Source organism: Ipomoea triloba, chromosome 5, assembly GCF_003576645.1.
Source record: "Ipomoea triloba cultivar NCNSP0323 chromosome 5, ASM357664v1".
In the NCBI taxonomy this organism is placed as follows: domain Eukaryota; kingdom Viridiplantae; phylum Streptophyta; class Magnoliopsida; order Solanales; family Convolvulaceae; genus Ipomoea; species Ipomoea triloba.
The window spans coordinates 5901462-5926294 of NC_044920.1; the positions used below are offsets into that span (position 1 = coordinate 5901462).

Sequence of the window (24833 nt, forward strand, 5' to 3'; positions counted from 1 at the left end):
CTTTTCTGACAACTGCCCCATACTCAACAAATTTTGGTGCAGTTCAGGAACATAGAACACATCAAATATAAAATTGTGAGTACCATCCTTCAATTGAATAGAGATTTTACCTTTTCCAAAATTGGCACTTTTGACTTATTGACAAATGTCACTTCAGACTTGACTAATTCATTTAGTTCTGAAAACAATTCTTTCTTCCCACACATATGGTTACTACACCCAGTATCCAAGAACCGTATGTTTACGTCTACAGAAAAACTATTACTTGCCAAAAGTAAAGTTTCAGAACTCTCAGCAGACTTTTCAGCAATGTTTACTTGATTTCCACGATTGTCTTCATTGTACCAGCAATCTGCAATCTTGTGTCCATACTTGCCACAATTGTAGCAATGAAATGGAAATTTACCTTATTTGGTATTACCTCCACCTCTTCCTTGGTTGGAGTTACCACGTCCTCCTCCATGATTGGAGTTACCATGTCTTCTTCCTCTAAATCTTCCTCTTCCTCTTCCACGACCTCTACCAGATCCTCCACCTCTTTGATTAGGGCTAGTCATATTAAGGGTGACTTGGCTCTTCAAAGATTCTTCTGCTAGTGGTTCCGATTTTGACTCAATCCTGTCAATATGACTTTCTATCATACCTTTTAGCTCTGCAACTGATAAGAGCTTGGTTTTGTGTGACTCTGTTATTGAAGCCACCACATGGTCATATTTCATCGTCATAGTTCGAAGAACTTTTTCAACCACTAAACCATCTTCAATCGTATCTCCATATAACATCATCTTATTCACATGATTAATAAGACAAGTGAAATACGTATCTACTGTTTCTGTAGAGGTCATCTCACAATGATTGTACAACCTTCTCAACGACTGCAACTTAGACTTCTGTGCTCGATCGACTCCTTTGTGTGACACCTTTAAGATGTCACACGCTTGCTTTGCTGTTTGAGCACGAGCTAATTGCCCAAAAATTGAGTAATCAACACCTTGGTGAATCTGTCCCAATGCCAATTGATCTCGCTGTACAGCGGCTGCATCGGCTCCTTCTTGTAGACCAGATCAACAAAGCTCCAAAGATTCTGGGCTTTTAAATGTGTGGTCATCATAATTTGCCAATAATTGTAATCGGGTTTCCATCTAATTTGGGACCCAACCATACAAGATTGAAATTTGTGGCCATCCGTTGTAGTCTTCTTGACATATCAAGTCAAGGGGGCGAGGCCACCCCGAGAGAGGGGTGGGAAAGGGGAGTGGGTAAGCGGGCTCCTTTCACTAATTTTTTCCCAATTTAAGGCGGAGGTAGCGATGATGTCCTTGTTCTAAAACTAGATAGCTTGAAATAAAATCCCTACTTTCCCGCCTAAGAGAATAAATAGACTGCCGGAAACGGATTTCTTTAAAACTAGCTTGGGAAAGAAAAATGCTTGCCTGATGGCTTTTTAAGAGGTGAGGGGGTTGGAAGGTTGACATATATATATATATATATATATAATATTGAGAGAAAGAGATGAATAGGGAAAATGAGAATTGATTGCCTTTAAACTGGAATAGATACAACCTATTTATAGTAAATAAATGAAACAAAGAATGCTAAAACTTTGCTCATGAGCTCCACGTACTGCATGCTACAATTAAGGGACACCCCATGTTCCTATGCCATTACCCACTAATTGACTAATTCTAATTAACAAATATAATTAACAAACTAATTACTAGCTACTTTGGTTTAACAATATAATAACAATATTATTATAACAGTTGTTACAAACTACATCGTTTGGTTAACATGTTTTTTTCATGATCTGATTTGTTAATGAAGAAGTCTTTTAAGTTGTAATTAAATACTGAAGTCATTGTTAACCATCTTTTCGACTTCCCTAAGTTATTGGAAGTTGTTACAAAGTACAACTCTAATTATATACTCGGCAAACCTAAGAGACTCAACCATATTAAATTACATATTACATAAATTACATAAATATAAATATAAACCATAATCATATCATATATCTTTCGAATTTCAAACTGCAAGCCTGCTGTATTACTTAGATATGGCGTTTAACTATCCGATGCAATTAATGGTGGCACCTTTTGGGAACTCTTTATACCACCAAATCCTACTATAAATTGAAAGACTTTCCTCTAACATTTGCTAGGTATCTTAGTTCTGTAAGTATTTCCGGTTTGTATAACCTGAAAAAATTAAGAATGTTGTATATTTTAGGAAAAGATATCTCCCCACAATCCTACAAAAAAGCAATTCGTTTGAGATTAATTCGTACCTATATTGTACTTGAAGGGAGGAACAAATCCACCATCAAGAGCCAGGAATGTCTTTTCCATGATATTGAGGTAAACACTACACTCAAAATGTTTACTAAAATGCTACTGTTTTTTTTTTGTAGAGCACCTATGTTCATGCAAGTATTCACAAAGATTTTGTTGACCAGTTTTCAAATCTGTTAAAAGAATGTAAGGCTTATGCTATCAAAAACTTCCTGGTGATTTCGAACTACTACCAATATAAAACTACACAGCATAAATACATGTTCAAGTTTAATCATTACACAACCATTGAGAAACATAGGAGAAAGGGTTTTCCTAGACTTATGTTTCGTATTAAGCCTTTTGAGGACTTAATCTCTAGAAAAGTTGAAGACAAGGAGTTGATTGGTAAGCTTTGTTAATTTTTTATTTTTATATTTCCATATACATGATATTTATAAAAATCTATGTCATTCTAGATGTAATTGGTAGAGTAGTTGAATTCTATTCTCCTAAGGATAAGGTTATTGCTGGTTTCCCCACACGGTTGATTTTTTGATTGAAGACTCCAAGTAAGTTTATTAAAATTAGCAAACAGTAGTGATCATTTTTTTAATTATACTGTTTTAAACTATTTTAATCCACTGTATCTATTTACTTAGGGAAAATCGTATAAAATGTACCTTATGGGATAAACATGTACCTGCTGTTATGCCTTTTTTTTAATAACCATGTGGATGGCCTTTTGATAGTTTTGCTCCAACTCTGTCGTGCCAAGATAGTTGACATTAGACAGCATGCAGTATTACTGCATTATTATGAGAGTTGAACTCTCATTTTTTTATGACATATGTGGTTATTTGAATTTCTCTAACATAACTTGAAAATGCAAGTGGTTATATATTGCTAACTTCAATTTTTATTATTTTTTGTTATTTTGTACTGTATTTTGAATGCAGGTGCTTAATAAACCAGAGTGATAGTTGTAGAGTGAAGAACATGCAACTATTCTTTTCAAAAAATTAGTTTTTTTAGGGATTGTGACAAATAGAATAGTGAATGTGTAACTAATAATAGCAGTTTATAGTACATCTTATGTGTAATCAACTAATGTAAATTCTATTATGTCCTTAAATAAAAACCTTCATTTTTTGTTCAAGTAATGGCACATAATAGCACATACATACCATATATCCTACTATATACACTCAATGGTACCCACAAAAAATACAAGCTAAGGTTCAGGTGCAACTTACCATATAACCATTAAACATTTTTTAATCTTCATTGAGGGTATTTCCAATGCTCTCCAGGTCCACTGATCATTTCCATCTAAATCAATATTCTAGCAAAAGAAAAAAACCAATTAAAATTCTTAAGCATGCAAGTATCACCCTACACTAGGGGTGGGCATTTCGGTTTGGTTTACCCTACACTAGGGGTGGGCATTTCGAACCTAACCGAGCCGATCCGAATCGAACCGAACTGAACTAGTACTACAAAACCGAACAGTTCGGTTAAAAATGGAACCGAATCGAACTTTGTTAGGTTTTAATGATGACGATGATAATAATAATAATAATAATAATAATAATAATAATAATAATAATAATAATAATAATAATAACAATAACAACAACAACAACAATAAAAATAATAATAAAGAAGTAAATCTAAGCCCCTTGATGCCTGCTCCGTTGTTTAATTCCTATTCTCACTGATATCTCTCTTAAATTTTTTATTTGATTTCTTTATAGTTTGTTCTCTACTTTGCGTTTTTGTTGTTTGCTGCAATTGTTCTTTACCTCACAATTAGTACTTAGTAGTATGTTTGGACTTTAAATTGCTATTTTGTTATATAATATTTAGATTTTGGATATCGATAATGTGATAGTATGTTCAGAAAATTAGGAAACGCTGAAATTTGGGGACTTAAACCGAACCGAATTAAAACCGAACCGTTTCAAACTGAACCGAAACCGAAATCGAATCGAACCGAAGTCTAATGTTAAACTGAATGGTTTAAATTTTTTAAAACCGAAACCGAAAAAAACCGAACCGAAGCCTGAAATGTCCACCCTACCCTACACTATAAATATAAATTTGAAGGTAAATGACATTAATATTATGTCCTTATAAATTTACTAAAACATTTAATTCCAATTCCTTTCAATTTTTTTTTAACTTCTATACACTGCTTTACTGTAAATTGAGTATTACTTAAAACTATAAAAAAAAAAACATAATTTGTATTTTTGATATGATTAATCAGTTGTAATCAACTAACAATAAAACAGTTAATATACAATGTTTGGCAAAATTTAAAAATCAACTAACACTAGAGTAAAAAAATTAACAATGTCTGCAATCATTTCCTGGTGAACTTAGAGTAAATCAACTATTAATCAATTTCTTATTTCATTTGTAAACTAAAACAATACACTTATACATTCTCAGAACATAAATTATGGCAATAAAGTCAATTTTTGCTCATCATCATAAATTTTGGCAATCATTATATACTCGGGCATAAAACTCTTTGCCTCCTAAACATTGAATGAAAATTACACTTCTCTAGATTTTAAATTCCAAAATGGTAATCATTTTACCGAAACACACTCTATAAAACATACACTCAATCAAGTTCTTCTACACAAGTTGTATCATTTTACAAAAAGCAGCAACCAACACAAGTTGTATCATTTTACAAACAGATAATTACATGAAACTAACAGAGTCATGTATTATAGGCAGTAAACGAAAAGCAATAACCAACAACAAAGGTATTTCTCATGTACTCATACTATTCTTGGCTATTCTTGTGGTCAAGTGGCATAGTTGTGGCCCTCCCAAGTGAGTGGTCACAGGTTCGATCCCCAGTAGGTTGAGAAAGTATGTATGAACAGATACTACATTGTAACTCTTATGAACAGATACTAGAACTCATACTGGTTTATTTGTAATTGTATCTTCATCTGTTTTTCTTTGGACTTTTGAACTGGTATCTTTATTTGTAATTGTATCTTCATCTGTTAGAAACACAACAAAATTTATACACAAAAATAGATTAACAAATTAAATCAGTACCAGATCACAGTAGATCAACTCACCTGGTTAGAGTGGTGGGATCGAGTCTCACTAACCCCAGTGGGTGTGGGGCAGCCTCTGAAAGAGATTCGATGCTTTGTCGTACCTACGATGTGTTTGAAAATTAAAAAAATGAATTTTGAGAAATGTTTTTTGGAAAATGAGTCATTTTTCGAAAACTATTTTCATTTCCAGTGTTTAACAAGCGTTATTTAAAAAAAATTAAAAAATGAAAAATAGTTTCATATATATATATATATATATATCACTATTGCAAAAATCCCCGCCTAGGCGCCCCTAGACCGAGAGGAATTGCTCCCTAGGCGTCCGCCTAGTGCCTAACTCGGCCGACTGGGCCGAATTTGGCCGAGTTAACTCGCCCAACTCGGCAGAGTTAGCTGAGTTAACTCAAGCGAGTCCGCCTTGTTAATTTTATTATTATATTTATATATATTTAAATTTATTTATTTATATAAGTAAGAGAAGTTTGAGATATATATATATATATATATATATATGTGTGTGTGTGTGTGTGTGTGTGTGTGTGTGTGTTTTGAAATCTAGTTTCTGATGGAAACGAAAAGCAGTGTGGGTTTTTATCTGGAAACCATGTTTCCGACTATGAGTTTTCGTCCCACGGTTTGAAACCGTCATCGGAGGAGATTGAGAAGATGGAGAATGTTGGGCAAGTTAAACTCTGGAAAATGACTCTCGAAAAAAAAAATGATAAGTCATTTTTCAAAAAATTAGCCTTGTTTTCCTTTTTATTAGAAATCAATTTTTATTGACTCTAATTTTTCCCTCTTGCAAAACACAGAAAATTCGAAAAATAATTTTCAAAAATTATTTGCAAGTTTCTAAACACAACCCTAATTAAGAGGTACATGTTTTGTATATGTATTAGAAAATGAAAAGTAGATTACATCCCAAATATATTTTCTCAAAAGTTGCTTAACATTTAACCAAGCTAAACTCAAAAACTAAATTAAGAGAAATATGATTACGACTCTGTTTGACAGAGCTTATTTTAAGCTACTAGCTTATTTTAGGAACATTACCAAACAGAGCTTATAGCTTATTAGTAGCTTAAAATAAGCTAAAAGCTCCTAAATAAGTTCTGCCAAACAGAGCCTTAGGAGCTTATATCTTATTTTAAGCTACTAATAAGTTATAAGTTCTGTTTGGTAATGTTCCTAAAGTAAGCTAGTAGCCTAAAATAAGAGCTTATTTTGAAAAGCTACTTAAAGTAGCTTTTCAAAAATAAGCTACTAGCTTTTTAACTTTTTTTTCTATCTTTATTCTTATTATTTTAAATAAATGACATCTTTTAATCCTCCCAATTAAAATCCTTTTGGTCTTTTCTCTTCAATATGTTTGGTTGTAATCTCAATTTGACATTTGCGTGTTTGAACATTTGTATGAACTAATTTTATGAACTATAAATATTTTATTTTACATTATATATTTTCAAATATATGTTCTTACTTTATATTTTATTAAAATATATTGGTTTCATTATTTTATATTTTAATATGTAAACAAACCTATTTAAATTTAAAACTATTTAAATTTTATGAAAATGTCTTTTTTTTTTAGTCTTATTACATTTATTAGCTTATCAAAAAGCCAATTTTACCAAATATTTTAATTTTAAGCATAACAGCTAGCTTAACAGCTTTTCAGATTTCAGCTACTTTTAAACTTTCAACTATATTTTCAGCCAGGTTTGCCAAACATAGCCTACACATAAATTCATATGCTCTCAAATAGAAAACATTAATTAAAAAGGTATTTAGATGCTATTATATAATGAGAAAAATGACAATCGTAAAGATATAATACTCAATTTAGTTTTTGACTGTGATTGTTTTTTTTAGTCATAAACTTTCTTTTGTGTGTTTAATTGAGTTATCGACTTTGATAATTTTACCTAATTGAGTTCTCGACGATTAGAATCAAGAACTAAATCAAGAAAACTACTATACTTAAGGATTAATTTGGGTAAAATCGATATATTCGAAGACTAAATTATGTATTAATAAAGGGGAAATTACTAAGCTACCGTGACAGATGACTCAATAAGATAAACGTATCAAAATCGAGGACCCAATTAAACACAAAAGACGTTTATAACTAAATAAAAAAAAAATCACTATAGTCGATGACTAAATTGGGTATCTAATTACTCTCACAGGATATAATGTTTCTCCAGCCGGGCCAATTCCATAAATAAAATGGATATGGAATATAATGTTTGTTTTCAAACAATACTAAGTGGCAAACTTGCAAATAAATCGATTAATACTTCTTCATTAATACCGGGAACTTTAACTTGAGATAAACACAATTTAAAGAGCAATTGTAATGGTAGCCCTAATAATATCTATAAGTATTTCCAGATCTTGGCAGAGTGTTGATGAATTGAATCACAGCATTGGCAGTGTTTGAAGCTGCTAGAGGTCCAAACAAATCAATTGTGTTGTTGCCTGTTTGTGCTCCAGCTAGGTCTGATAATCCACGAATGGCGATTACTGGGAATCCATTGGACAAGCTTGTCTTCAAGAGGCAAAAAAAATGTTGTCTTAACATTATATACTCCGTATATGAAGATTATGGTAACATGCATGGTATTTAAACAAGAAATTAAAGGGATAAAAAGAGTTAAATATATAAATGTCCGAACTTTATATGAGAAATCAATTAAGCTCTCGAACTTTTAAAAGTTATAATTAAACATATCAATACGTCATTTTAGAGCATCAAAGCCCAAAAATCAATTAGTGATCAGTGATAACAGGTCGTTAGGGTTCTGGTGATGTTTTGGCTACCTTTTGAAAAAAATCGATGATCAACAACTGACGAATGGTCCCCGATCTGGCTACCAGTGATAGTCTTTTCCACTGGAGAAGACGACAAGCAACTGTTCATTGGTCATCAGTAGTCGATTTTTTTTCACATAGGTAGCCGAAGCATTGTCAAAACTCAAACGACCTGCTATCAGTGGTCACTAACTGGTTTTTGAATTTTGATGCACTAAAATAACATATTAATAAACTTAATTGCAACTTTTAGAAGTTTGAAAGCCTAATTGAGTTCTAGTATAATGTTTAGGGGTGTTTTGACCCCTTTTTCTGGAATTAAATAATATGAATTAAGAAGTAGCAAAGAGGAACTTGCCATCACAACAGCTTCACTTTCCATGTCAAGTGAGGTAACCTCAAAGGACTGGAAGAGGAACTCTCTGTATGCTGCATTGTCAAGGAAAAGGTTGGCAGTTGAACCCTTGAGACCTACAACTAGTTTAGGCTTTTGTGGGAGGCACAAGCTTGAATTTAGACATTGCTCCAATTCCATCCCCTACAACATTATTGAAAAAGACACGTTAAAATCCATGAATGGAATTAGATTATTTATATTACACGTCTCACGTGAAACAATCTCATATAAGACTCACTCAATACATAATATTATATATAGATGGGGCATGCACGACCGCGCGACTTGAATGGTGACTAAATTAAGGATTGTGAATTTGTGATTGTTGGTGGGATATATTAACCTAGATGCAATAGTATGATCCAAACAAATTATGGGAAAAAAACCCAGATAAACATGAACAAAAGAAACAAAAAAATACCACTATAGAATATAAAAATAATATGTATCATCAATCACTCACTTCACTACTCAACTTGTGCTAACTAAGTTGTCAATTGATATCCTAAAAAAAAAAAACAAGAAACCAAGCGGCACTTGAATTGGAATAAAATTGTTATAAATGAGAAATAACCCTAGCCAAGTTAGTCAAACTATTGACTTAATAATCACAAAGTTAAAAGTTTGACTCCTAGGCGGACTTATTAGTCTTATTGGTTTGAACTGATTTAACTTGTAATTCTTTGTCAACTAGCTAGGGTCAAAATACTGGATTTACCTAATACATACACACTCTCTGATAATAGTTGTGTGTTTCTCTCCTCATTCAAAATTGCTGTATGTAAATGAAAATTTTCTTACCTCCAAGCTAGAAGCTAAGTTAAGCCAGTCCTTGGTTACATTAAACCAGAAAACTCTCTCAGGATCAGTTGGGTCTCCAGAAGTTGAATAGAATTGCTCAGTGCTATATCCAAGGTGCCCTAATTCGTTGTCTCCCCCTTTTGGTACATTATAGTTCTTGAAGTCCATTTGAGTAACATCATTGGTTGGAACTGTCCCATTGGGTTTCTGTCCACATAACAAATACAAAATTCATGCAAAGTCCATCACAATTAAAAAAAAAAAAAGTGCAATACAATTATATTTGGTGCTTGAAATAAGTTGATGTTAGAAATATAAGAAATTTTTAGGTGGTGATTGATATCGATGTCAATTATACTTAGGTTCTGTTTGGTAATAGTACAGTTTCAATGATACTCGATACAAATATATATTATAATGAAACTATTAGAAATTATTACCAATAATACCCAATACAATATATGATTGATTCATATAGTGGCAAGTAAGAAAATTTTTGTCATAAATTCGAAAAGCAATGAATATCATTATTAATCAAAATAATTAGAATACAATATATCAAATAATAATGAACAATCTAGCAATATATTTTATTTTATTTTTTTCTATCAACCTAAATAAAAAAAAATGTAATGGAAATATCTGTTAGATTTTTGTTACTAACAGATCTGTGATATAAATTAAATATCTAATGTAGTTATATATTTTCGGAATAAGGGTCAAATAGGCCACTGAACTACACACCAAAATGCAATTAGGCCATCGAACTAAAAAACAATGCAATTTGGTCCCTGAACTACACAAATTCATGTAATTTCATCCAAAATAACCTGTTTTACTTGATGTGCTGATTACCAATTTTAAAAATAATATTTTAAAATAATTAATTAAAACTAATAAAAAAAAAAGAGTTGCAGGCCGGAGACGAATCGTCTCCGGCCGGCTTTGTCTCCTAGCCATGGAGACGAAGGTCCGCTTCGTCTCCGGCCAAGGAGACGAAGAGACTATTCGTCTCCATGGCCAGGGAGACGAAGGTTCCTTTGTCTCCTGGCCATGGCTGGAGACGAAGGTCTTCCTCTCCATGGCCGGAGACGAGGACCTTCATCTCCGGCCATGGTCTCCGGCAGGAATTTTTTTTTTAATTTTAATTTTAATTTTAATTAATTATTTATGTAAAATTATTTTAAAATATTATTTTTAAAAATTGGTAACCGGTATATCAGGTAAAATAGGTCATTTTAGATAAAATTACATCAATGTGTGTAGCTTAGGGACCCAATTGTATTGTTTTTTAGTTCGATGGCCTAATTGCATTTTGGTGTGTAGTTCAGTGACCTATTTGACTCTTATTCCTATATTTTCTAATAAATAATTTTTGAGTTCAGAATCAAGAAATTTATATTTGAAAAATAAATAAGTATAAATAAATATAAAATCTCTAATAAACTAATTAACTCCCAACCTAAAAAATAAAAATCCTTGGGATGACTATAAAATGCATATAAATTATAAATAGAATTACATAGCATAACTTAAAGAAAACAAATTGAAACATGTAATTTAGAAGAAAATTAAAGATATACCAAAATAAAATGAAGGTAGGAGTAGGGAGAGGGTAGTAAGAAGGGAGGAAGTTAGCCGACTCCCAACCCCTCTCTCTTCCCGACTAGAATAGTGTTCGATTAGCACCATATAACTAATGAGTGACTCTACTGTGTGAGACCATCTTATATTCTTATGGATCTTTAGTTGTGAGACGGATCTGATCCATATTAAAATGTAATACTTATACTAAAAAATGTAATACTAGCTAGGAATAAAGTGTTTGCTACTTTAAATTGTAATACTTTTGAAGAAAAAATGTAATATTTTTAAATCAAAATGTAAAAGTATTACATTTTCTCTTATATGTAACAAACATTTTATTCCTGATTAACATTTTCCAGTATAACTATTACAACTTTTTTTTAATATTATTATCTTAACCCGATCCGTCTCACGGATAAGAATCCGTGATACGGTCTTACACAAATTTTTACCTATAACTATATAAGTTCTTGATATAGTTATAATGCCATTAATGTGAAAGATTACCATCCAATCCCATAGACCAGTGTTGGCAAATTGTTTGGGTATCACAACATCTCCAATGGACATGGAACTGTTGGCATTTCCAGCTATGCCAAAATGAATGATTCCACTCAAGTGAAAGTAATCCAGCATTAGTTGTGTGGTAGCCGCTGCGTTCACCTAAAAAAGAGAAATATATAAGAAATGGGATTTAAAAAATCACAAATATTAAGATGATTTGATTTAATTAACTATATGTTTTTTTTTTCTTTTTGAAATCTTGAAATACATACCAGCCCAACACCGCATCTCACGTAGATAACTTTCTTTCCCATCACTGTCCCAATTCTAAAACGTCTACCTACAAAATCCAATCAAATCAATTAAAGTGTTGGTTTCAATCTAATTGAGACATCATTTACTTAATATACACTCTTAGATAGTGACTGTATTTTTGCTCATGACTCCAAAAAAAGAATTATATATATATAAAAAAAAGATCAAATAGACTATCAAATTTTATATAAAAAAACAATTAAGTGCTTGAACTTTAAAAAATTACAGTTAAACACTTCAACTTATTAAGATTATTCATCTAAGCCTGTCATCTTTACTCGTAACCTATTGGTTAACGGTAAAATTACAAATGATAATCACTATTGACCATCGCCATTGATCATTGCTGATACTCACCTGTCACCAAAGAAGGCTACTAACTGGTCGCCGTCGTTCACCGAATCGGTTATTACAAGTTACCAACAAAGGCGATTAGTGGCTAGTGACTGTCAAAACTCTAATGACTAGTTATTAGAGCATCCATATTAATGAATTATTGAGGTTTTTGGAATAGTGAAATATGATGGGGAGGAAAGAGAGGAAGGAGAGAGAAAAGGTTGGGTTCATCTGTAAAATCAAGTTTTTGGAACAGTAGAGGAATTTTTTTTTTACCCTCTGTTGTGCACGTTTCGCGCACATCAGGCGCTTAGCGGGTGCGTCAGGCGTGCCTGACAGTTTTGATATTTAATTTTTTTTTAAAAAAAAAATTGTTTTGTTTTGTTTTGTTTTTTTTTTTCATCCCTTCCCATTTTCTCTTTCCTAATCACAATTACAAAAACTACTCAAAAATCGTGAATAAACTACATTGATAAGGATGTTCTTACAGGTTTAGCTATTATGTTTAGGTGCATAAAAAATGGTAGATTGAAGTGTTTAATTATAACTTTTTAAAGTTCATAAATCTAATTATTCGTATAAAGTTGAGAGACTTATTTGACCTTTCTTTGAAATTATATTGTGATGTTAGTCAAACCTCTTAAACGACTATAGAATTATAACATTGCACAATGCTCGATATCAAATCTCCAATTATAAAATGCAAGATACATTATTATTAAAAAAATTATTCGATAAATGACAAGTATAGAAAAAGACATAAAGATTAAGTATATTGTAGTCATTTCGCTAATGCGCAGTTGAAAAGTGAGCATATTATAGTATATATGACAAACATTTTTTCAAAAAACACACACAGTACAAAACATAACAAAAACAAAATTTGATGATGAAGATAATATATTTTTCACCAACTTTCGTTTTGCTTTTAGAAAGTTAGAACACACAGTCACACAACATGAAATACATAGAATATTAGAATTAGTAAGAAAAGAAATGCAAAAAATTAAAGGGTATTATCAACATCAGAATACTCAAAAAGTCAAAATGGTGTAGACTGAATCACAGAAATATTTCTAAAGGGTATTATGAACATTTTCACTAGACATATGAGTTATGACTTATGACCAAAATGATCACATTTATTTTAAAAAAAAAATTTGAAACAAAAACAAAATTACCCCTTTATCCCTTTTTACATTTCCAATTTACTATTATTTAATTGTTACTTCTTTGCTTATTTTCTTATGTATTTTTTAATTATTTTTAAATCTAATTTTTATGTAATAATATTTTCAATATAGTTTCTAAATATATAAATTTCATATACTAATATTAAATTTAATATTAAGAAAAATTGAATTTAAAATAACTTCAGTCAATACTCCTTTACCAAACAAATACATAAAATATGGGAAGATAAGAGTATAACTTTTATAATAAATCAATCAAAACATGTCTAATAAATAAAAGAGTTAATACCAGCCGAGGTCCTTTGAGTATAGTGATACCACTATATTTAATCATAAATTTTCAATTTAATCATACGTGGTTCTTCAACTTTTAAGTTACACTACCCATTGTCCTTTAACTTTCAAGTTAATCACCCATGGTTCATCAATTTTCAAATTTAACTTTGTCCTTGAACTAACAGAAGGGCCAAGACTTGTTAAATTTGAAAGTAGGACTACGGGGGATTAAATTGAAAATTTAGGACTAAACATGACGATGTTACTATATTCGGAGGACCCAGTTGGTATTATCTCTAAATATAAAAAAAATGAAATACATTTAATATTATTCTATTTACCCCTATCTTTTCATGGAGATTAGGTGTGACCAATAAAAGTAGGTGCCTAGGTGGAGCCAAAGTATTATAAAAAATAAAAAAAAAAAAATTGAAGTCAACATACAACTTACCTGATAAATCTACAAAGGGGTGTTGTGGGTGAGGTTGGAAGGCACCAGTGGCAAAGAAGGCATTCTCCTCAGGAGGATAAACAGTGACAAGACCAATGTAAGGCCCTTTCTGATTCATCTTCCTTATTATACTCAAAGATCTCAACCTCTGCTGTGGAATTCCCAGACTAGGAATCACCTGCACAACAAACAACATCAAACCCAACATCCTTAAAACCACTGATGCCCTGCTTCCCTGCTGTTTTGCACCCATTTTTATTTGCTTAATTTTCTCTCCCTCCAATCTCCAACAAGCTAAGCTAAGCTAAGCTCGATCTCAAGAAATGATGGTCTATTATGTTGGTCTGTGTTGTTCAAGTGTCTGTTCGGAGCTGGCAGATTTATAGGAGCAAAGAGTGTAATTATTGATGGAATTTTTTATGATGAATTATATTCATATATATACCCAGCATGTGAAACATGAGACTAATTAACGTCTGCTTAGCTATTGTTTATTTGCAGAAGATTTCCTAAATTCTTCTCCATCTCCCCTAAATAGACAGTTTGTCGGTTGTTATAAGGTGGACCATGGTCCACACTACCATGGTTCAAAATCAGTGTCCTTTATTTACTTAGAGAAACGACAATTGTTAAATTTTAACAAATTTTGTATTTTTTGTGTGTCAGAACAAAATAAAACTACATTGTATTTAAAATGAAACTGAATAACTTGTCTCACATATTGTGTTTATATTATCAAAAGAAACTGTTATTGAATTGAAGTGATACTTTAGTTGTGTTGAATTAATGAAAATTGCACTATGTATAAAATGAAACTGAATAACATTTCTCACATATTGAATGTATATTATCAAATAAAACTGTTGTTGAATTGAAATGATACTTTACTTTTGCTGAAATGAAACTACAGTATGTATGAAAAAACTTAATAACTAACATGTCTCACATATTGAGTGTATATTATTAAGGGTGTGTTTGGTAACCCGTAAAATGACATCTGGAAAATGTTTTCTGAGTTTTATGTGTTTGGCAACGTTCGAAAAATGTGGTCAACGGAAAATGTTTTCCGTTGACCCATGAAAATCAGTTCATTTTTCCGGAAAATGACTTACGGAATTTTTTTCCGTAAGTCATTTTACGAAATCGCCAGAATAGCTATTTCGCATGTTTTCGACCAAAATCAAGCCATATCACCCATGACCATGGACCAAGAAGATGGGGAAACCGCCGAAAACCTTTGCTACATTTATTTTTATTTTTTATTTTTTTTTATTTTTTATTTTTTTTATAAATTCTATTTTTTTTATTAAATACCATTATTTTAATAACTATTATAAGTTTTTATATTTTAAATAAAACAATTATAATGTTTAATTATACAATTTTATCCATTTTCCAAAAAATGAACCAAACACACAAAGACAGTTTTGCATAATACATCCAAACACTGTAAATGAAACTGTTTTCCGGAAAATGACTCATTTTCCAGAAAACATTTTCTAGAAGTCATTTTCCTGCTTTCCAAACAGACCCTAAATGAAAGCATGAAACTGTAGTTATTTCAAAATGATACTTTAGTTGTGTTGTAATAAAACTACAAGGTATATAAAATGAAACTGAATAACAATCTCATATATTTGAATGTATATTGTCCAATGAAACCGTAGTTGAATTAGAATTATAATTTAGTAGGGTTGTAATAAGACTACAATGTGCATAAAATGAAATTCAATAAAATGTCTCACTATAATAATCATGGTTGCAGTAGGCGCTAGGCGCTAGTCAGGCGGTACCTAAGCGGCGACCTATAAAAACAAAAAAAAAATGCATGTGTGTGTGGGTCGGTTGTGGAACCCACTTTAAATTGTACCACAAAATGGCCACTTAAATGCCATTTTAGTGCTATTTTTCCAACAATCCCGCACATGAATGAAAATATGATTTTCAAGGGAATTTTGAAATCGAAAACAACTGCATTCAACGGTTGATTCCTACATAGCAGAGGTAGGTGTAACCCTTTGAACCTTGCCTTGTGAGATCTATATACTCTATTGGCTGTACGGTAGAACACGGTGTCTTTGAACCGACTGCCGTTTGTGTAGACATTGACAAATCTCACACAGGAACCATCCAACCACGTCCTGTTCTCATGACTATGCCCATTTTGGTCGTGGGACACCTGCCTGGTTCTGCAAGAGTTTCTAAAGAATTGAGCCCAGTTCAATTCTCCTTTGAAGCGACCCACACTTCTCTCTCACATAGGTGATTCTTTCTCGAGTTTCCCGCAACTCAACACATGTCCATCAACATTACATATGTCCGATGACAATCGAATCATTAAAGCACTAGTGTGCTAGCCTCGATCGGGAGTCACTGTTTTAACGAGGAGTCGTAGGGAGTCCGGGACCCCCACAGTGACATGCTATTCCATAATTTAGTTGTCCCATTGAACCTAGGTGCCAGCTAGGTTGGGTATCCACTATGGAATTTTTAGTCCAAGGGCTTTAGACCCATTCCTCGTGCCAACTTCTCGACAACTTCTTTGCTCAACCCTTTGGTTAGCGGATCCGCTATATTGTCTATTGACCTCACGAAGTCAATCGAGACAACACCAGTTGCGAGAAGTTGTTTAATGGTGTTATGTCTACGACACATATGTCTAGACTTACCATTATACATATGACTCTTTACTCTCCCAATTGTTGATTGACTATCACAATGCACACAATTTGGAGGTACAGGTCTTTCCCAACTAGGAATATCTTCCAAAAAATGGCGTAGCCATTCAACATCTTCACAGCATTTGTCCAAGGCAATCATTTCAGATTCCATTGTGGATCTAGCTATTACTGTTTGCTTGGAAGATTTCCACGCAACGGCTGCACCGGCTAGTGTAAACACATAGCCACTCGTGGATTTAGAATCCTTAATGTCAGATATCCAGCTCGCATCGCTATACCCTTCGAGTACAGTGGGATATCTTACATAGTGCAGTCCGAGATCACGAGTATACCTCAAGCATCTCATGACTCTCACTATTGCCTTCCAGTGCATTTCACCGGGATTGCTAGTATACCTACTAAGTTTACTAACCGCGAAGGCAATATCCGTCCTTGTACAACTCATAAGATACATCAAACTACCAATAACCCGAGCATATTCTACTTGAGAGATACACTGTCCGTGGTTTTTGGTCAGTTGAAAGTTTCTATCAAATGGTGTTTTAGCTAATTGATTATCATCCTTGTTAAACTTTTCAAGGATTTTATCAACATAATGAAATTGGCTCAACACAAGACCATTAGGTCTTTTAATGATCTTAATCCCAAGGATTAAATTGACCAAACCTATATCCTTCATGTCAAATCTTGCGTTTAACATGTTCTTGGTAGACTTGATCATTCGATCATTACTACCAACGATGAGTATATCATCCACATATAAACAAAGAATGACGTAGCCATCTACCGTTTCCTTAACGTAGATACATTTGTCACTTTCGTTTATTTTAAACCCATTAGTTAACATCGAATGGTCAAACTTCTCGTGCCATTGCTTAGGCGCTTGTTTCAAACCATAGAGCAATTGAACTAATTTACACACTTCCTTTTCTTGGCCTGGAACCACAAACCCTTCGGGTTGGTCCATATAGATTTCCTCATCTAACTCGCCATTTAAGAAAGCTGTTTTCACATCCATTTGATGAACTTCCAAATTCCGCAACACGGCTATGGCAAGTATCATCCTGATGGAATTTATTCTCGTCACAGGAGAATACGTATCGAAGTAATCAAGGCCTTCTTTTTGCTTGTAACCCTTGATTACAAGTCTGGCCTTATACTTCTCGATGGAACCATTCGGTTTCATTTGCCTTTTAAAGACCCACTTGGATCCTAAAGGTTTACAACCCGGAGGAAGATCAACAAGTTCCCAAGTGTGATTCTGTAGGATAGAATCCACTTCACTTTTGATCGCTTCCTTCCACATCGGACCTTCCGTAGAAGTCACGGCTTCTTTGTAAGTCCGAGGCTCGTTCTCTATCAAACAAGATAGAAAATCCGGTTCATTTTCTATCAAACAAGTTAGAGTATTCGAATCATACTCTAACAAGTATGTTAGAAAATCTGGACCAAATGATTTTTCAACTCTCGCCCGTTTACTACGTCTCGGCTCGAGCTCGGGTATTTCCTCAGAATGCCCGCCATCATTGTCCATAGTAACATCCACCTCTCGAAGTGATGTACATGGTTCGTCAACCTCTCGAGGTGACGCACTTGGTCCCTCATTAGACCTACAAGGAAATACATTTTCAAAGAAACATGCATTCCTTGATTCAATTATAGTGTTTTTATGTACGTCCGGATTATGGGACTCATGTACTAAGAACCGATAAGCACTACTATTGTGTGCATATCGAATAAAGATACCAATCCACCGTCTTTGGACCTATGTTTATTTTCTTTGGTGTTGGAACCAAAACTTTGGCAAGACACCCCTACACTTTGAGGTATTGGTAGGAAAGTTTCCTACCTTTCCACAGCTCATAAGGGGTCTTATCGAGCTTCTTGTGAGGTACCTTATTCAAAAGGTAATTACTTGTCAAAATCGTCTCACCCCACATGCCTTGAGGTAGGCCCGAACTTATAAGCATCGCATTCATCATTTCTTTCAATGTATGATTCTTTCGTTCGACAACACCATTCGATTGAGGTGCATAAGGTGTAGTACACTCGTGTATTATTCCAACACTCGCACAAAAGTCACCGATAGGTACTTCGTACTCACCACCTCTATCGCTTCTAACCTTTTTAATCTTTCGATTAAGTTGGTTTTCCACTTCATTCTTATAAAGAACGAATTTTTCCTTGGCTTCGTCTTTGCTCATTAGCAAATACACATAGCAAAGTCATGTGCAATCATCGATAAACGTGATAAAATATTTATTACCACATCTCGCTTGAATCGATCTAAAATCGCACAAATCGCTATGAGCCAATTCTAGTGGCTTAGTTTCCCTTTCAACTGATTTGAAGGGAGCTTTAGTTAGTTTTGCCTCGACACAAATTTCGCACTTATTTGCATTAACTTGAAAATTAGGGATATGGTTCATGCTAATATTAATCTACGCATAGAATTAAAATTAACATGACCTAGTCTACCATGCCACAAATTGGAAGACTCAAGCAAGTAAACATAATTAACTTTGCTTTTATTATTGATAACATGCATTGCATTGAGCTTAAAAAGCCCGTCAGTTAGATAACATTTACCAACAAACATCCCTAATTTCGACAAAACTACTTTGTCCAATTCGAAGACCATCTTGAATCCATGCTTGTTCAACAACGAGCTAGAAACAAGATTCTTCCTAAGGTCCGGAACATATAGCACATTGTTCAATGTCAGTTCCTTCCCGGAAGTCATCTTTAGAATCACCTTGCCCACGCCCTCCACAGCGGACTGAGCAGAGTTTCCCATCCAGACCTTCTCGCCCTCAACGGCCTCAAAGGTGCTGAACATCTCCCGGTTGCAGCATAAGTGCCTTGTTGCACCGGTGTCAATGAACCACTCGCGTGGATTGGATCCCACTAGGTTCACTTCCGTGACCATAGCCGAAAAGCTAATCTCGGCTACCTTTTGGCTCACGTCACCAACCACGTTGGCTTCAGAACCCTTGTTCTTCTTCTTTGGAGCCTTGCACTCCGTAGCCTTGTGGCCAATCTTGCCACAGTTGTAGCACTTCCTTTGGAACTTGCCTTTGGTAATGCCACCTCTCGGACCCAGCTTTTGCTTGCCCTTCTTGGAGCTCTGACCGTGCTCCACCACATTGGCCTTGGCACCTCCCACGAGAGGTCCCTTTCCATCACTGTTCCTGTTCCCCTCCTCGACTTGGAGTCACTGGATCAGGTCCTCCAGGCTCATCTCCTTCCGCTTGTGCTTCAGGTAGTTCTTGAAGTCCTTCCATCCTAGAGGCAGCAATTGGATCATGGACGCCACTTGGAAGGATTCACTAATCACCATGCCCTCGTCACGGATCTCATCGAAGAGCAACTGCAAGTCTTCAACCTGACTGAGCACAGTCTTTGAATCCACCATTTTGAAGTCGAGGAACCGGCCAACCACAAATTTCTTTGCCCCGGCATCCTCACTTCGGTACTTGTGGTCCAAAACTTCCCACAGCGCCTTGGCTGTGTCAATCTTATGATAAACATCGTAAAGGGAATCAACTAACCCATTCAGAATGTAGTTGCGGCAAAGGAAGTCAGAATCCTTCCAAAGCCCAACTGCTATTACTGACTGAGCATCCTATTCCTTCAACACAGGAACCTTCTCAGTCAAGAACCTTGACAAGCCGAGAGTAGCAAGGTAAAACAGCATCTTTTGCTGCCACCTCTTAAAATATGATCCCGAAAACTTGTCCAGTTTTTCAGCCGAACCACTTGGTACCGTAGGTACCCTCATCGTGGGGATATACCCCTTAGAGCCGACACCCCCTTGTGAACCTACGTTCACTGGTGCCTGAGAATGTGCAACATTGTTGCCGTTCCCACCATTGTAGTTTTTAACAACATTAGGATTTTCACCCTCAAAGTTGGCTACTGGCAACGGGTTTTCCATTTCTTTCCAGAAATTCGAGAATCAGAAAGGGGTAGAAGCAGAGATAATTAAGGTTTTAAGACTGTAGGAAAATGATTTTCGAAATTCAATAGAAAATGGAAATTACAACAGAAATATCCACGAAGGATAATTACACAAGAAAATAAAACCTACACAAGGTTGAATAAACCTGATAAATAACTTCGGATGAAAACTGGACGATCTCGGGTGGTTGGAAGCACGAGTCGTGTTGCCACTATCCTTAAAACCTTATTTACCACCTCCTGGGGTGCTGGAGCGTTGCGGTCTAGGTTTCCCAGGATAAAACGTACTACGATCCAATGTTTGAGCACACAAACTTGGATCCGGCCAACTAGGACGTGGGATGAACGCAGGTGGCTAAAAGGGATGATGAGCAGTATTTTGAGGGAGAAAAACCAGTGTACTTTGTGTGTTTTTTCGTGTCTTCTAAAACTACTGCTCACCTACGAATATATAGTAGAGGAGACTGGATCATAGCATTAATCATGGCATTGATAATCCATTAGTAACCTACTCCCACTAGCAGAAAATTAATTCTGCCACTAACCAACATTTACACCCACTACCAAGTCCATTATTCACAAAATAACTCTGAAAATAATGATTGGAATTAATCAAATTAATTCCGTAATATCAAGAGTCATTTTTGAACGGACACAATAGGTGAAACGTCGCGTTCGAGAGGTCACTAAAGTCACGGTGCGAGACGACATCGCCCGCGCCGCGAGACGTCGAGAAGTGCATGCTTCGAGACACCGGACGCGCGCCAGCCCGGGCCGCTCGACATCGCACTCGCACGCGATCTCATGTGGTTCGAAGATGGAAAACTTGTTCGAAAATATGGCATAACTTAGCCCGCAGGTGCCGGCGTACACGAGTCAAGCCTTTTCAGGCTCATTTTGGGATTTGATTTGCACCCACCCCTTGCGCGCGAGAGAGAGCCTCTATGCCATACAAGTCAATTAGCCTTAAAAAGCCTCTTGTATTTATAGTGGGGCAAATCCTCCTTCCAAACCAATGTGGGACAAAGCTACATAAGCTTTTCCTCACTTCAAATTCCATCTCAAATGGGTCTACTTTGAGAACCAATTTCTCATTCACCCATTATCCATTTTGAGCGTACAATATATGAATCTCTTCGTTTCACTACAAAGAACTCGAATCCACTTTGGCCCGACCCAAATCAGTTGTGGACCCCACTTTAAATTGTACCACAAAATGGCCACTTAAATGCCATTTTAGTGCTATTTTTCCAACAATCGCTCAAGAAATCATATGAAGAGTAACCTCCCGAGAAGTCAACTTCCAAAGAGTAAAACTCAGGAGAAGTAACACCCATGAGAACCAAAACCAAGAGAAGTAAAATTCAAGAGAAGCAAGTCCAAGAGAAGCAAACTCAAGAGAAGTAGAGTAAACCCAACTTCTCTAATTTCTCTAAAACATTCTTGATCAATCAAAATATAAATTTCCTACCAAACATAAATAATATTTTCAACCTCACAACACCAAAATATTTTTTATACTTCTAGTAGACATGTTTGGATTAATACATTCAATCATTTACTATATAAATGTCATTAGGGAATATGGAGATGACAACATAAAAATGAGGATTCCTTCCTTCCAAAGAATTGAATGATCCGGAGGCATACATAGAATGGGAGAAAATGGTAGAGAGAGTGTTTGATTGTCATCATTCTTCTGAGAAAAATAAAAAACAAAAAGAGATTAGATTAGCGGTAGTTGAGTTTAAGGATTCTGCCAACACTTGGTGGGACAAGTTGGCTTCAAGTAGGAGGAGAAGTGGGTTGAAGCCAATTGGTAGTTGGCAAGAGATGAAGGTTGTGATGGGAAAAAGGTTTGTACCTGCTTGGTACCATAGAGAGTTGTATAAATTAAAAACTACAAGGCTTAGTGCAAGGATCTATGACAGATTTTGATTATGACCAGGAATTGAAAACTTTGTTAACAAGATTACGGATAGAAGAAGTTGAGGAAGCCACAATGGCTCGGTTTCTTATAGGGCTAAACCATGACATTATTGACATAACAAGCTCGAGGAAATGGAATAAGGATCCTCTACAAACTCAAGATGGTCCAATTACTAGAGCTCGAGCTAAGCGTCTACAAGAAGTTGATTGTGTATTAATGGCCAAATTCAGTTGGACTAAAGCCATAACCAAGTCATTGGGGAATGAGGATGGAGACTTAACTTAGTTAATTTAATTGGATGCCAAGTCACGCCAATTAACTAAGATAAAGTTTTAAGAGAAGAAAATCAGCAAAGATGACCAAGATATGATCTTGGACATGCAAACTAAAGTTAGTCTTTTGACTAAATCTGTATACTTTATAGTGTGTTATTATTATTTCTTTTTAGTGTTTACTCTGATCTATTTAATTTAGGGTTGAAGTTCGAAATGTTAGGATGGAAAATTCAATTAGGAGACTTAATCTCCATTAGTTAGTCCAAGATCATATCCACCTTTTTAGTTAAAGTCATATTTTGATGGAAACTAAGGGCTACCACGCCCCATGTTCTTGTCCAGGTCAGATTAAAAATATTTATTTGGCCAATTCTTGTATATGCAAATCAATTTTGAATTAAGGGTCCGTTTGGATTATCTTGAGTTGTACGTCTTATCAACTTTGGTTGTAGCATTCATAACTCTTAGCATTTATCTCTCAATCCTTTGAGAATGTTGTGCCAGCAAAACTTAAAAAAAAAAAAAAAACAAAAACAAAAAGGAAAAAAAGATACAAGGCTCCTGAAAACCGCCCTGATGTGCATTCACCTCCACTGAGGCTTGAAACCAATGACCTCCCATTTAGGAGATGTTACTTCATGCCGCTTGACCACAAAGTCTTTGCTATGGAGATTTGTATTTGTATGAATGAATTATAAAATATTCAACAATATTATGTAATTTTGTAAATATTTTATATTGCATAACTTAAAATTGATAATAATCGTATGCTAATTGTTTAAATGGAATACGATATAACTTATAACTCCACAACTTAATTTTAGAACTTGTGAATGAACTATAATTTAGATGAAGCAACACATATTTTCATCCAACTGATCCAAGTGAAATTAAATATTAGAAATGAAAAAGAAAGTGTAAAATATACAAACAATTTGGGTCTGTTTACTAACAGAAAACTGTTTTCTGTTTTTTGTTTTTCAGTTTTCATTTTCTGTTTTCTATTCTCTGTTTTTTTCTGTTTAGAAAACTTGTTTACTAACCCTTATTTTTTCAAATTTATTTTTTTACATTAATGTTATAAAATTAACAATAAGTTTATTTTCGAGTGATTTTTAGACTTTATATTTAAAATATTTTAAGATATATTTGTTTTAAATAGAATAAATATATTTTTTACTTTTAAGTCTAATATATGTAAAAAAAAAAATTTACATTTGATATCCGGACCAAATTTATATCTGTATATAACATAAATAAAAATATATATGAACCAATAACCTATTAAATTCACAAAAAATTTAGTTTAGATAATATTAACATTTTTCGAGCTAATATTTAAAATATGTTTGGATATATTCATTTGAATGACATGTATGTAATATATAATTTTTATTTTGAATTCTAATATAGTAATATATGTGAAATTTTGATATCTAATATCTGGACCAAAATCAATAATCAATTGAATTCAATCAAAATATAAAACGTGGTATAGATTTCAATTTTTAATTTTGATAATTTGAATAATATATAATTTTAAGCATAATCAAATAAGTTATGTTTAAATAAGTAATGTAAGTAGAAAGGATAGAAGATGATGATAAGTAAAAGAAGATGATAATAAATGTAATCATAGTAATGAATAAATATGTAAGTAAATAATGGTGAGAATGTGGTTATAGTGACATATAGTCTAATAGATGATAGTTGATTCTGTTTTCCATTTAGAAAACAGTTTTTTATAGTGTTTCAGTTTTCTAGAAAACTGAAAAATTATTTCCTGTTTTCAAAATGGAAAACTGTGCTAGTAAATATGTTTTCTGTTTTCTGTTTTCCAGTTTTCTAAATTTACAGAAAATTGAATAAAATTTCCAGTTAGTAAACCGGCCCTAGTGTTTGATCAAGGTGTGAACCTGTGATTCTTTTGGAAAATTATAACATAGATCAG

At 33.9% G+C, this 24833-nt stretch overlaps 1 protein-coding gene across 1 annotated transcript; it reads right to left on the reverse strand.

The window, feature by feature from the left end:
* Positions 1-7519: 7519 nt before the first annotated feature.
* Positions 7520-14424, reverse strand: LOC116020913 (bark storage protein A-like). The gene is made up of 6 exons (XM_031261479.1): positions 14037-14424; positions 11738-11805; positions 11469-11624; positions 9375-9581; positions 8535-8714; positions 7520-7913 (listed from the first exon to the last, which is right to left on the reverse strand). The coding sequence occupies exons 1-6, from the start codon at positions 14287-14289 to the stop codon at positions 7731-7733; spliced, it is 1047 nt and encodes a 348-aa protein (XP_031117339.1). The 5' UTR covers positions 14290-14424; the 3' UTR covers positions 7520-7730.
* Between the last annotated feature and the right edge of the window lie 10409 nt (positions 14425-24833).